At 47.3% G+C, this 14,847-nt stretch overlaps 1 protein-coding gene across 1 annotated transcript in view; it reads left to right on the forward strand.

Annotated features, from left to right (window-relative positions):
* The window catches only part of apc2 (APC regulator of WNT signaling pathway 2), a gene marked incomplete at both ends in the record, with an annotated part of 73,389 nt that overhangs the window by 11,478 nt on the left and 47,064 nt on the right, over positions 1-14,847 (forward strand). Inside the window, 4 exon segments of the mRNA XM_084311508.1 lie at positions 8,853-8,943; positions 12,689-12,773; positions 12,775-13,002; positions 14,542-14,650. Coding sequence (XP_084167634.1) covers positions 8,853-8,943; positions 12,689-12,773; positions 12,775-13,002; positions 14,542-14,650 — 513 coding nt within the window.

The following is a 14,847-nucleotide window of genomic DNA, read 5'->3' on the forward strand; positions in this document are numbered from 1 at the left end:
CTGTCCCTGCCTTTAGCTAAGCCGACATGGCTAGCCTGACTGAACTTTCTAACATGCAACAACTTTCATCTTCAGTCCATCTGCCGAACGACCGTCCTCTTCGTCTTGGCTGGCATAACCTCCAATGCTGCACGCGCGACATAGTCAGACGCAGCTGACGCACGCCGGCCGACTGTACACATGTAACCCCTCCCTTCGTTGAAACCAATAGTATGTCTGCTGCAGAGCCCCAGAGCTCCAATAGTGTATCTGCAGTCTGCAGAGCCGCAGAGCCAGGAACAAGTCAGACACATTCTACAAACGTGTCTAATGTGAAATATATAAGTGTAGCAGGGTGGATTATCCCTGCTTAGTGGGAACGGTTACTGGCAGTCACAAGGTAGCTGGACACAGTAGAGCTCCGTCTGACTGCACCCTCGTCTTTGGGCCTGGAGCGTCAACCTGGGGCCCGGTAGTGGGAGTGAATGGGGCCCGGGATTTACCAACCTGGTCTGGTACTCTGGTCTTCCTCGCCTCTCCGGGGCGGTCAGCAGCACTCCCCAACTCGCTCTCACTTCCCTGATTACCTCCGTCAACCCTCCCACACCTAGTGACTGATATGCATAAATAGATTCGTTCCTCCCGCAAGCAGTACCCTCCCTTGATGACCACTAGAAACCTTATAATGAAAAGGGGAGAGTTGGGTAGGAAGGGATTAATCATATATACGTTACCCACACCAAAAGAGTTAATACTGGGCACAGGAATGGACACGCACACAGAACCCCAATTAAGTCTTTATATTAATTGTACTGTTCAGCTACAATGATTTAATAGGAGTGGTCGAATGGACTGAAGTCCTACTATGGCTCTGTGTGTAACTCAATACCTTATAAACACGTATATTATACACCCACCTCTGGGTTAGTATCAGGGATAATATACTTCAATGTGTTTGACTCATCGCCCACGTCTGGGTCAGTACCATGTGTAATACCTCTATCAGGCTTTAATTATATGGCAAGACTAATACCTCTCCAAGGCTTTACTTATGATGCACCAGGTCTGTAACCTCCCCACAGGGAAAGGGTTACTTAAATGGGAATTATTATTAAAGAACAAACACGTTATCACACTCAAAGGAAATCAAAAATGTGGGCCCACTGTACCAGAACAAAAGTCCTATGCTAATGCCGGCATGTAATGTTGATGGGGTACCCCTATGAACTGTAGTTAGCACCGTTAGCTTCACCCACAGGCCGCATCACACTGTGTACTGTGCAATAAGATCCTGGGCACCGAAGCCCTACTGTACTCAACCAAGATGGCGGCCGCGCCGCGCCACTACCGTCCGGGTAGCAAGATGGCGTCGAACGCTCTCGTCATGGGCGCCAGCAAGCGGGGCTGGAGCAGAGGGGCAGTAGCTGGCTGAGAGCGTGTGCTGGGTGATGGCGACCTCTGCTGGACGGAAGAACTCCCATGCTGGGCTGTCGACCGCCGGTGCAGGGCAGACGTTGGCACGCCGGCGAAAGCTGGTTGTTGTCAGCCGGCGCTGAGTCGACGCGCATCCATACACTTGCCCTACCTTACACTGAAGCTACTCTCTGGGTCCCCAAACAGCCCACCTGCTACACGGTTATACTGTTGCGCAACGTGGCTGGCTACACCACACTGTCTTCTTCGGCGCCTCGCGCTCGGTGTACACTGGAGTCAATATAGCCGTTAGCAGCATGCTACTTATTAGGGGTGGGAATCACCAGTTTCATCATGATACGATACGATATCGATTCTTTGGACAACGATACGATATTTGCCGATATCACAAAGTCTCTCACGATACAATACGATTAGATTAGATTCAGGTGCCTGCGATCGATATGAGATGATATCATATGCCCATTTAACACAATCAGTTATGAGACTCGCCACAGGATTTTCAAAATAAGAGTATCGATATGAATCGATCTTATTACATCGCATCGATCCGATTCGATCGTTGATAATTACATCGATGTATCGATCTGGATCGATGTATTGTCCCACCCCTACTACTTATACCGTCACACTGCTACTATAACACGCTACCTATGGACGTTAGTCCTTGGGTTCAGTTTCTCTTACTCACGCACTATCACGGATACTTCTAGAATAACCCGTCACTAGCAAGTATGTCTCGTCACACGTCGCTCGCTCCGGCGGGCTCTCTGGTGGTTCTCTAACGGGGCTATTCCAAAGCACCTCCTGTTGTAGCTGCGACCGTTCACGGCTACATCCCAAGCTGAAGAGGTCTTCCGGTTCTCCCCACCTCCAGGTGATTCCCTCTTCCTCGTTGCCTGCCTCTCTCCACGCTCCGCCTGCCACCTGCCGCCCCCTGCTGGCACCTAGCCCCACAGGAAGAGAACTGGGTGGATCGAATATGAACCAATTTCTGTTTATAATCCATATTCCAGCCGGTAGAAGAAGGAGACACCCGCGTCATTGTTCGTGAGAATATCAATGGAAACTAGTTAGTATGCCTTGGTGCACCAGGGGAGATAAAAGGCAAGTCAGCACTTCTGAATAATAGCCATATTTTCAGGGTGCTACATAAGCATATAAGCAAAACTAGATTTTGGGTCTGTGATGAAAAAGGGCCTCGCGGGAAATGGTTGCAGTAAATATGTTCTTAAACATTCAAACACATGTGATAATGTGACTAATGACTACCTAAATGTTTACTGTTTACTGTGAGCGATCCGTGGTACAGAATTTCCCTCGGGATAAATAAAGGATTTCTATTCTATTCTATGTAAAAAATTTAAAAACATTTCATACATTTTCTGTGAGGAGGCCGTTGTAATTGTTTTAGTTCCAGATTATTGGAATTCAAAAATGTATTTGACCGACCCAGCTGTTCTAAATGGTAAATGGCTAAATGGCTGCATTTATATAGCAGCTTTTATCCAAAGCGCTTTACAATTTGTTCCTCGCATTTTACCCATTCACACACTGACGGCGGAGGCAACCATGCAAGGTGCCAACCTGCTCATCAGGAGCAATTAAGGGTTAAGTGTCTTGCTCAAGAACACATCGACACGCTGCCCGGGAGGAGCGGGAATCGAACCGGGAACCTACGGATTACCAGACGACTGCTCTACCTTCCGAGCCACTGTCGCTCCCCCTTCCGAGTCGCTTCAAACTGTCGTTCTAGTGTTAACCCAAACTCTGCTACACACACACACACACACACACACACAGACAGACAAACAAATACACACACACACACACACACACACACACACACACACACACACACACACACACACACACAGACAAACACACACACACCAGGCAGGCCATGTGGTGCACGTGCCCAGATGCTGAGCGCTGCTGGATGATCTCATCTGCTTTATTGCTCCGGTCAGCTGGTGTTAGAGGCAGCGAATCAGGACACACCAGCAGGCACAGCTCTCACACACACTGATCATCCAGTAAGCTGATGGACCACGGACTGTTCAACCACGGACAGAATCTAGATGTAGCATCCTGAATATTCTGCTAAGTATTCAGAAGTGCTGACTAACTGTTACTTTCCCTGTGTGTGTATAAAGTGTGATAAACAGTGTTCCTGTTGATATCTCGCCCGGTCTAATAACGAGGTGAGGTGCTACTCTTCTCCGGCTTCATTATGGATCACTAACATAACATTGAAGCATCTTTCTCCCGTGCTGAAGTGGTCCTATAGTGGGATCAGTTGCGGTTGCCAGCAGGGAGCAGTGGTGGCAGTGGTGGCAGGTGGAGCGGAGGAGAGAGGGAAGCAACGAGGAAGAGAGGATTACCTGGGAGCCAGAGCACCAGGAAGCTCTCTTCGGCAGTGAACTCGACCATGAACAGTCGCAACGGGCGTGTGCTCAGGAAGAGCCCCGTTGAAGGAGTGATGTTGAAGAGCCCCGTTGGAGAGCGACGGGTGATAAGAAGTACTTGCTAGTTGACGTGTTATCCTAGAAGTACCAGCGATAGTGTGTGAGTAAGCGATACAGAACGAAGGACTAACGTCCATAGTTAACGGGTTATAGTAGTAAGTGTGCAGTGTATTAGCATGCTGTTAACGGCTCCATCTGACTCCAGTAGACTACTGGGCGTGCGGCGCTGAAGACCGGTGGTACAGTCAGCCACGTTGCGTTAGTAGTACAACCGATAGCAGGAGAGTGCACTCAGACCCGCAGTTTAGCTGTGTTTAGGGTAGCCAAACAGTATTAGCTCGCGCGCCAGCATCAAACAACAGCCGCAGTGGACGTCTCCCCGACGCCGCAGAGGACGCCTCTTCCCACCAGCAGAGGTCGCCACCACAGCACGCTCCTCCAGTTCACAACTGCCCATGCTGTTCACCCCAGCCCGCTGGCTGTGCTCGCGGGATCGCCCGACGCCATCTTGTCACCTGGACGAGAGGTGATAGGAGTGGGTCCGCCATCTTGGCTAAGTACGAACGGTACCTTGTGTGCCCACAGCAATGTCCATTCGAGCGAACGCTAACGACCAGTGTCTAGGGGTACCCCAAACAATATAAGCCGGCTTTAGTGTAGGTTTTATTTGGTAACGTGGGCCCACATTTACTTTCTTTTGTATTTTTGTATTATTATTATTGTTATTTGAATTCCCAATGAATCATCTACTTTGTGCCTGGGTCTCCCCTAATCTAAGCGGGGTTATTATTAATGTATTGAGCACGCGGTGCCTATGATGGGAATAGTGTTCCCCTACATTACCAGTGAGAGCACCCGGTGCCGTTTATGAATATGTGCTATCTGAATAATCTGAAGTACAACTTGTAACTGATAAACTGACCAGGCTTCATATAAAGTAGACAGAATTGAGAGCACTGTGTGTGTGTCTGTTTCTTCCATATATGCTAACCTAACCCCTGGGTAAATACTTGTGACTGGTATAACTATTTAACCCTTCCACCCCATTCGCAGCACAATAATTAAAGGGTCTATACAGGTGGTCAAGGAAGGGTACTGCTTAAAGGGAAACCCAATAACACTATTGAACTGACAGTCACCGGGTGTGGGAGGGCTGTCGGAGGTACTGGGGGAAGTGAGAGTGTGTGGGGAGCTACTGCTGACCGCCTTGGAAGGCGAGGGAGACCAGAGTACCATCCCCCAGGTTAGTAAATCCTGGGCCCCATCCACTCCTGCTGCACGCCCTCCAGAACGACGTTCCGGGCCAAAGACGGGGGTACAGATCCAATTCTATAGTATCCTGCTACCAGGTGGCTGTGTACTACTACTCCCATAAGCAGGGATAATCCACCCTTCTACATAGAGATTCCCTTTTACTATCCCAGTAGCTTCACGAAAGGTTTTGACGTTTATTGGTGTATTTATTTAGTTATTACATTTTGGTTTGGGAGAGGACAAATTACATCAAGGGGAGGACAGAATTCATTAAGGAGAGGACAGAATACATAAAGGAGAGGACAGAATACATAAAGGAGAGGACAAATTACATCACAGTGAGCTGTGGCGTTCCACAAGGAAGCATACTAGGACCGCTACTGTTCCTAATTTATGCAAATTACATGTCATCAGCTTGTGACTGCAACTTGTTCCTGTTTGCGGACGAGTCAGCCCTGCTGGTCTCGGACAAGAACAAGTTACAGGTTGAAAAAACCCTCAGCTCGGAACTCGGCAGAATCTGCACCTGGCTCGCTGATAACAAACTATCATTACACCTGGGTAAAACAGAGTCCATTCTCTTCGGTTCAAATAAACTCAGCAAGACCGACGGCTTCTCTGTTACAGTGGGTGACAATATTGTCACAAGGAAAGATGAAATGACCTACCTGAGTTCCATCCTAGAGGCAAATCTTTCCTGTGACAAAATGGCATCCAATGTAATAAAAAAAGTCAACCAACAAACTCGATTCTTGTACCGGATCTCCTCACTGGTAAACAAGAATACCCTGAAGACTCTGGCAGGAGCACTCATTCAAGGGTACTACGACTATGCTTGCACCTCATGGTACCAAAGCACCTCAAAGGCGCTAAAAACTAAATTACAAACATCTCAAAACAAACTGTTAAGACTACTGCTTGACCTTACTCCTAGAACCCACCTCACCCCTGCCCACTTTGACAAACTAGGATGGCTTAGAGTAGATGACAGAGTACAGCAACTTGCAATGGGCCTGGTCTACAAGATACACTACACAACCAAGGTACCCATGTCAAAATACTTCCCAAAGGTCAGTGCATACCACGATCACAACACCAGAGGGAGCTCCACAAATCATGTTAAACCCAGATTCGCCTCAAACAAGGGACTAAACACGTTTCGCAATTATGCCACATCAATGTGGAACGCCCTCCCCAAAGCTGTAAAGGAATGTGACTACCCACTTTCAAAAACACTCTCAAAGAACACCTACGGGAGAGTGCAATTCGAAACTGGCCCCTGTAAATGTCCTAACCCAACACAATGTACAGTAAATTACCAAGTATGGTTTTGTCAATATTCCAATGTACAGTTTTGCTTGTACAGTTGTACAGTGTCCCACCCCACCCACCCAACCTCCTCCAATGTACAGTCCCCCCCATCTACCCTCCAATGTACAGTTTCTACGTCAAATGTATATACTCTCTTTTCTGGACTCTTTTGGTATCACAAACAGTACTGTATTTGCAAATCTGATATGTCATAAATGTATAGATGTAGCAGTACTGTCTATCTGTATGTCGTGTATGTCATATATGTTATGATGAACTGAAAATGGGGGACCCTGATGTAAACAAGTGAAAGTCTTTCTCTGGTCTGCATCCCCTTAACAATTGTATGTATAGAGCTGTCCTGTACTGTACCCATTCTGCAATCTGTTAATAAAGTTTTCAATCAATCAATCAATCAATCAAGGAGAGGACAGAATACATCAAGGAGAGGACAGAATACATCAAGGAGAGGACAGAATACATCAAGGAGAGGACAGAATACATCAAGGAGAGGACAGAATACATCAAGGAGAGGACAGAATACATCAAGGAGAGGACAGAATACATCAAGGAGAGGACAGAGAGCATCAAGGAGAGGACAGAATACACCAAGGAGAGGACAGAATACATCAAGGAGAGGACAGAGAGCATCAAGGAGAGGACAGAATACATCAAGGAGAGGACAGAATACACCAAGGAGAGGACAGAATACATAAAGGAGAGGACAGAATACATCAAGGAGAGGACAGAATACATCCAGGAGAGGACAGAGAGCATCAAGGAGAGGACAGAATACATCAAGGAGAGGACAGAATACACCAAGGAGAGGACAGAATACATCAAGGAGAGGACAGAGAGCATCAAGGAGAGGACAGAATACACCAAGGAGAGGACAGAATACATCAAGGAGAGGACAGAGAGCATCAAGGAGAGGACAGAATACACCAAGGAGAGGACAGAATACACCAAGGAGAGGACAGAGAGCATCAAGGAGAGGACAGAATACACCAAGGAGAGGACAGAATACATCAAGGAGAGGACAGAATACACCAAGGAGAGGACAGAATACATCAAGGAGAGGACAGAATACATCAAGGAGAGGACAGAATACACCAAGGAGAGGACAGAATACATCAAGGAGAGGACAGAATACATCAAGGAGAGGACAGAATACATCAAGGAGAGGACAGAATACATCAAGGAGAGGACAGAATACATCAATGAGAGGACAGAGAGCATCAAGGAGAGGACAGAATACACCAAGGAGAGGACAGAATACATCAAGGAGAGGACAGAATACATCAAGGAGAGGACAGAATACATCAAGGAGAGGACAGAATACACCAAGGAGAGGACAGAATACATCAAGGAGAGGACAGAATACATCAAGGAGAGGACAGAATACATCAAGGAGAGGACAGAATACACCAAGGAGAGGACAGAATACATCAAGGAGAGGACAGAATACATCAAGGAGAGGACAGAATACACCAAGGAGAGGACAGAATACACCAAGGAGAGGACAGAGAGCATCCAGGCTACTCTGACCCTGGTAATCCCGACCTCAGTAAACCCTGGTTCCCTCTCGATGTCCCAGATCAGCTTTAGTGGAGGAGGTTTTTGCGTGTGTTGTTGTTGATCCCTCTTGTTGTTGTTGATCCTTCTCTCCCCTCTTGTTGTTATTGACCCTCCTCTCCCCTCTTGTTGTTGTTTACCCTCCTCTCCCTTCTTGTTGTTGTTTACCCTCCTCTCCCATCCCCTCTCCTCCTCTCCTCTCCTCTCCTCTCCTCTCCTCTCCTCTCCTCTCCTCTCCTCCCCTCCTCTCTCCTCCCCTCCCCTCCCCTCCCCTCCTCTCCCCTCTCCTCCCCTCTCCTCCCCTCCTCTCCCCTCTCCTCTCCTCCCCTCACCTCCTCTCCTCTCCCCTCTCCTCCCCTCTCCTCCTCTCCCCTCCCCTCCTCTCCTCTCCCCTCTCCTCCCCTCCCCTCTCCTCCTCTCCCCTCTCCTCCTCTCCCCTCTCCTCGCCACCCCTCCCCTCCCCTCTCCCCTCCTCTCCCCTCTCCTCCTCTCCCCTCCTCTCCCCTCTCCTCCCCTCCCCTCTCCTCCCCTCTCCTCCTCTCCTCTCCCCTCCTCTCCCCTCTTGTTGTTGTTGTTGACCCTCCCCTCTCCTCCCCTCCTCTCCCCTCTCCTCCCCTCCTCTCCCCTCCCCTCCCCTCCCCTCCCCTCGCCTCCTCTCCCCTCCCCTCCTCTCCCCTCCTCTCCCCTCTCCTCCCCTCTCCTCCCCTCCTCTCCCCTCCCCTCCTCTCCCCTCCTCTCCCCTCTCCTCCCCTCTCCTCCCCTCCCCTCTCCTCTCCTCCCCTCCTCTCCCCTCTTGTTGTTGTTGACCCTCCTCTCTCCTCTCCTCCTCAGGGGGTGCTGAGACAGCTGCAGAGTAAGCTGGAGCAGGAGGCTGGCACCCTGGCCTCCTCCGGGAGGACCGACGTCCTGGACCAGCTCAAAGGTCTGTTTTTAAATTTTTTATTATCAAATATTTTTTTAACACATTGACCGCCAGCACCAGGGGGCGCTGATACCCCATTCATCGCCAGGTCTTTATTCAATGGATATAGTTTTAGACTGTGACATTTGCGAGTGCTTAAAATATATCTTATATTATATCTATGGGTCTAATAACGCTGTCGAGTCTCAGTGAGTTGCTTCTAGTCAACATGCCCGAGACAGATTGTTTTTTCATCTGTACATTTCCGTTTTATACCGTTTTGAATAGAGTATGGTTTGGGTGTTTTTCAGTAATTCCAGGAAAAAGGCGAGAAAAGGCATTTTACTGTAATCCAGTCATCACGTTGTAATTTTTTGGCTGATTATCTAATCATCCTGAAATCAACGCTAGATTATCATTAGTATGTCTCCTCATCCATACATGAAATGACCGTCGTAGCGGGGCGCTCGCCCCCCCCCCCCCCCCACCGCAGCCAACGGTAAACAGCCATACACGGTCCACACATATAGCTGTGATCGCGGTAGAAATAAATGTCAGATCAACGATCAAATTCATATATAATGTTCTTACCTTGTATCTGATGTAATGCAAAAGAGATAATCCAAATATCTGATCGCAATTCCAAATAATGCTCGTGGAGGTCCACACCACACTACCGACTGTTTCACAATGGCGGGCGGGCGGGCGGAGTTACTGCTCGATGCCACCGTTGTATAGAACTGGTTCACCCGAGTATTTAAACCCCGCCCACCCGGCTCAGATCACCTCCTAAAACACACCAACCCATTTTCAATGAGATGCAATAGCTCCGCCTGGCAGTAGAGGGCGGTGTTGACCGTCTGCCAGCTCAGACAGGCTCTGAAGAGGATACCAGAGGCTGCAGCTATGAATTATGAATAGATATAGCGAATAAATGAAATAACGATCCCAAAAACTTGTTAACTCGTTTCTGGCGCTCAACGCATGGCGGCCAATAACGAATTAACTTGTTTATGGCGCAGAATGTGTTAAACATAAAACAAGGCAACACAATACAGTAATAATAATAATAACAAGACCACACAGTATCACAACAATAATAATAGCAACAATAACGACATTAGCAATAATAATAATAATAATAAATACAGAACATAAAAACTAACTTGTACTATTACAGACACCACAAAAGACACCACAAAATACATCACAAAAGACATTTCCTCCCCCACAAATGTGATGGGACTGAATCAGTCCCATCACATTTGTATTTTCTTTTTTTAATGATCCAAATCAAATTGTACTGAATCAAACTCAGTCGTCAAAATGTAAGACAATGGATCAAATCTTTGCTTAAAGATTCTGAATAGAATACAAAAACATTGGATCTAACGGTTCCATCCCTGAATGTGTGTGCGAGTCCACCTATTTCTATCACATTTACAGGACACACTCAGTCAATTATGATCATTTAATTTATGGTTCCCATCAGCATTAGAGCAAGGCGACGCCACTCAAATCAGGTGGCAGGCCTTGCTATGAAGACATCCACTGCCAGGGGAGTCGGCCTGCGTTGGAGAGTAATCATCATTATACTGATATGAACAGATTCAGTCCAGCTAATATCATTCACCAGGATGGGGCCTGTTTCATTACACCTCAATCAAATAAAAAAAAACAATTAATATTGTTATTATTGTTGTCTAAATTGAAATTAAATCGACGTCCAACCCGATTTACGCCAATTATCTCACAAATATAGCCTGCTCCTGCCAATACCGACTGCTTGGCCTTTTCTATGCCTGGAGTAAGCGATTACACAACTGCTAGTGAACGTCTCTCAAACGAGAGGTGAGTCGCTCCGGAACTGCTACCTAGCAACTAGATGTTCTGATTGATCTCACTTGAATATTGTTTGTGATGTTCTTGGTCAGATGTTGCAGAGCGTTAATCCGGTATTACTGTACATGAGCACGGCACTTTTCACCAAATACTTCCAACAAAGTCTGCTGTAATGGTTGCTATGGCTTGATCCTTTAGTGTTATAGAACTACATTACATGTTTTTTTTTTTTTACCCCAAATAAGTAAACGTTATGTCTTTCACATTATATATATTTTTGACAATTGATTCACTAATGGTTCTTATTAACCCGGGGAAAAAAAACGGCTAATCTCCAACATCTACAACCTGATTAGCTCCGCTACGGATACCCCAGGAACCGGCCCTAAGAACTCGTGGGAGCGGGAGCTGGGAATTGAACGGTCTGATGAGTATTGGAGTTGGGCATTGGACTCTGTCCACTCATCTTCCATCTGTGCGAGACACAAAGTCCACTACACAAACTCGAGACTCTCTCGAATGTATTCCAACATCTCTGACGCATGTAATAGATGCAAACAATCCCCTGCCGATCACACCCACATGTTCTGGTCCTGCCCCAGTCTTGCCACATTCTGGTCTGAAATTTTTGAAACTATGGGCACAGCCTACAACCTTACTATCTATCACCCCTGATCCTCTCGTGGCCTTGTTCGGTGTTCCTCTGCAGCCTCTACCCTCCAAAATGTCACATTCTGTTCTTGCCTTCTCCACTTTATTGGCCAGGCGACTTATTCTTTTTAAGTGGAAACATACTCAACCTCCATCTCACAATAGGTGGGTTAAGGAACTACTATTATCTATTAATCTTGAAAAGCTCAGATTCTCCCTCAAAGGCCCTACTGGCTCCCTGAATACCTTTGAGAAGACTTGGAGACCCCTTTTAAAGCACATAGAATCCTTGACATCCCTGCCTGGTAGTCCCCCCCCCCCCTCTGTTTTTTTCCCCTATTTTTATTTTATTTCTTAAAATGTTTTGTCTTTTCATCTCAGTTATATTAGTATCATTTTTTTTTTTTTTTTTTTTACTTTTATTTATCTGTCACTTTTTTTTTCGTATTTTTTTGTATTTTCGTGTATTATATGTATGTTTGTTGTCGCTCTTCGTGGGGGTGGGGTTAGGGGATAGGAAAGGGAAATGAAAAAAAAAAAAAAAAAAAAAATGGAAGATGTATAATAATATGTATAACTGTCTGCATAATTTTGAAAACTCTTCCAATAAAGAAAGTTATTAAAAAAAAATAGCTAAACTGTGGAAATTGGAACCGTATGGAATATTTGTGTTTTTGGGGAGCCAAAAATGATTTGATACCTTATCTCAAATACAGCTCTGCTCCTGCGCTGCTTGGGCTTGTCTCTGCCTGGAGTGAGCGATTACACAACTGCTAGTGAACGTCTGTCCCCTCCTCCTCTCCTCTCCTCTCCTCTCCTCTCCTCCCTCCCTCTCTCCTCTCCCTCTCCTCTCCTCTCCTCTCCTCTCCTCTCCTCTCTCTCCTCTCTCTCCCTCCTCCCCCTCCCCTCCTCTCCCCTCCCCCCTCCCCTCCTCTCCTCTCCTCTCCCCTCCTCTCCCCTCCTCTCCCCTCCCCTCCTCTCCCTCCTCTCCCTCCCTCCCCTCCTCTCCCTCCTCCCCCTCCCCTCCCCTCCCCTTCCTCCTCTCCTCTCCTCTCCTCTCCTCTCTCTCTCTCCTCTCCCTCTCCCTCTCTCCTCTCCTCTCCTCTCCTCTCCCCTCCCCTCTCCCCTCCTCTCTCTCTCTCCTCTCCTCTCCTCTCCTCTCCATCCTCTCCTCTCCTCTCCTCTCCTCTCCTCTCCTCTCCTCTCCTCTCCTCTCCTCTCCTCTCCCTCCTCTCCTCTCCTCTCCCTCCCTCCTCTCCCTCCTCCCCCCCAGAGCTGCACATGGACCTCACCGACTACTACGAGCTGAAGTACCAGACGCACAACCTGCGCACGCTGCCAGACCTGGGGGGGCCGACGCGGACGAGTGCCTGGCCTCATCCCCCAACCCCCCACCTCCTCCCTGGCCGCGGGCAGAGCCAAGAGCCCCCTCCCCCGGCCCTCCTCCCGCCAGAGCGCCGTGTCAGGAGGGGAAGGCACAGCCATGCACCCCCATCACATCATGGACGGAGCCCCGCCCAGAGCTGCCGTGATTGGAGGAGAAGGGCGAATCAGCGACCATCACCTGGAGGAGCTCTACAAGGAGAGGCGAGTCGGGTTGCCTAGCAACCAGACGTGGGGGGGGGGGGGGGGTGGATCTCACTTGAATTGTTTGTGATGTTCTTGGTCAGATGTTGCAGAGCGATAATCGGTATTACTGTACATGAGCAAGGCACTTTTCACCAAATACTGCCCACAAAGTCAGCTGTAATGGCTGCTATGGCTTCTTCAGGTGTCACTGCACTTTAGAATCACAGAAATAAAGAGCATCGGATCCTTTAGTGTTACAGAAAATACAAGTACATAATTCACCCCAAATAAGTCAACTTTATGGGCGGGATCCACAACGAATAAATTGCACGGTGCTAATTGCACCCTTACTTACAATTCATGATGAATTGAAAATGGGGACCCTGATGTAAACAAGACGAAAGTCTTTCTCTGGTCTGCATCCCCTTAACCCTTTAATCGCCAAGGACGCCGTAACACGTCATTGCTCGCCATGCTTAAACACGTCATTGAGATCAATATTTAAAAAATCTGTGATGGCAATCATATTTCTCCCGCGGAGACTTGAGATCTACGTTGATCTCCTCTCAACTCTCCAACGGTTCAAGAGCGCCATCTGGTGGCCGATCGGCGGATCGCCCAAACAGCAAACCGGAAACTGGTGCTCATCCAAATTCGGTCCGACCACTCGCTATAGCTCCCAGGACTCCATCTTGACACACTGGATAATCGATCGCTCGCCCTAACTCAATAAACAACATGATTTGGACGTATATACTATTATACAACCTGGAGATGGATCGCATATTTCAACATCCCATAATAGCAATCTTTTTGCTCCACGCTCATCGCCCAACGGCCCGAGGATACTGGGGTAAGTTTCAGCGTTTATTTTTACCGTGTTCGATACAAACTGCTCTGATGATCATATCACCCACATTACATTAATCATCTAACGTTGGCCACGGAATTATAAACGACCCCCCCCCCCATCCGGTCAACATCAGATGATAAGTAGTAACTTCTAGAAGCACGTACATTTGAAAATTTTTATCTGGCGCCGATCGCTATCAAACTGTATTTGATCATCAATATAATGCATTTAGTTTTTATAAATAAAAACATATTTATAATTTAGACCGTATTTTAGTATGAATATGTGAATGAAAAAGTAGAACGTTGCTACATCCTAAACGATAGATAATTGACGTTGAATGGGCCATAGTAATGTCAATTTAGCAATACAATTTAAAAAGTTATAGCCCTGCAAAGAAGGGGAACTTCTCCATAGACTTATAGAGCTGGCAGAGGATGGTATAAGGATGTACATAAGCGTGGCAGAGAAAGGGTTAACAATTGTGTGTATTGAGCCGTCCTACTGTATTGCACCCATTCTGCTATCTGTTAGTAAAATGTTCAATCAATCAATTTGAGTCTTTCAAATTATAATTGACAATTAAACCGTCTGTAGTGTGATAGCAAAGGGTTAACCTTCTGTAGTGCAGTAGTGAAAAGGGTCAAAAACAGCGGCAGCGGTCGTAGCTCGCTGGCTAACGGTCTCCTTGACTGTTGTTCCAGGAACATGGTGCTGAGTGAGATCGACAAAGAGGAGAGAGAGCGCTGCTGGTACTACACTCAGCTCCAGGGGCTGTCCCAGCGGCTCTCCCAGCTGCCGCGCATCGACACGGTGAGTAGCCCTCAGCAGACACACTACACCAGGGCTGACGTGACTAGTCGAATAGTAGTGGACTAATCGATCGAAAGGAGCCAAAGTCGACTGCCAACCTCTTAGTCGAATGCAATTTTTTTTTTTTTTTTTTTTTTTTTTTTATCATTCTTTCCAAAAGCAAAGAGGCCTAGAGAAGCGTGGCTAACGCTAATGGC

Source organism: Notolepis coatsorum, assembly GCF_963971535.1.
Source record: "Notolepis coatsorum genome assembly, chromosome: 3".
Taxonomy (NCBI): Eukaryota; Metazoa; Chordata; class Actinopteri; order Aulopiformes; family Paralepididae; genus Notolepis; species Notolepis coatsorum.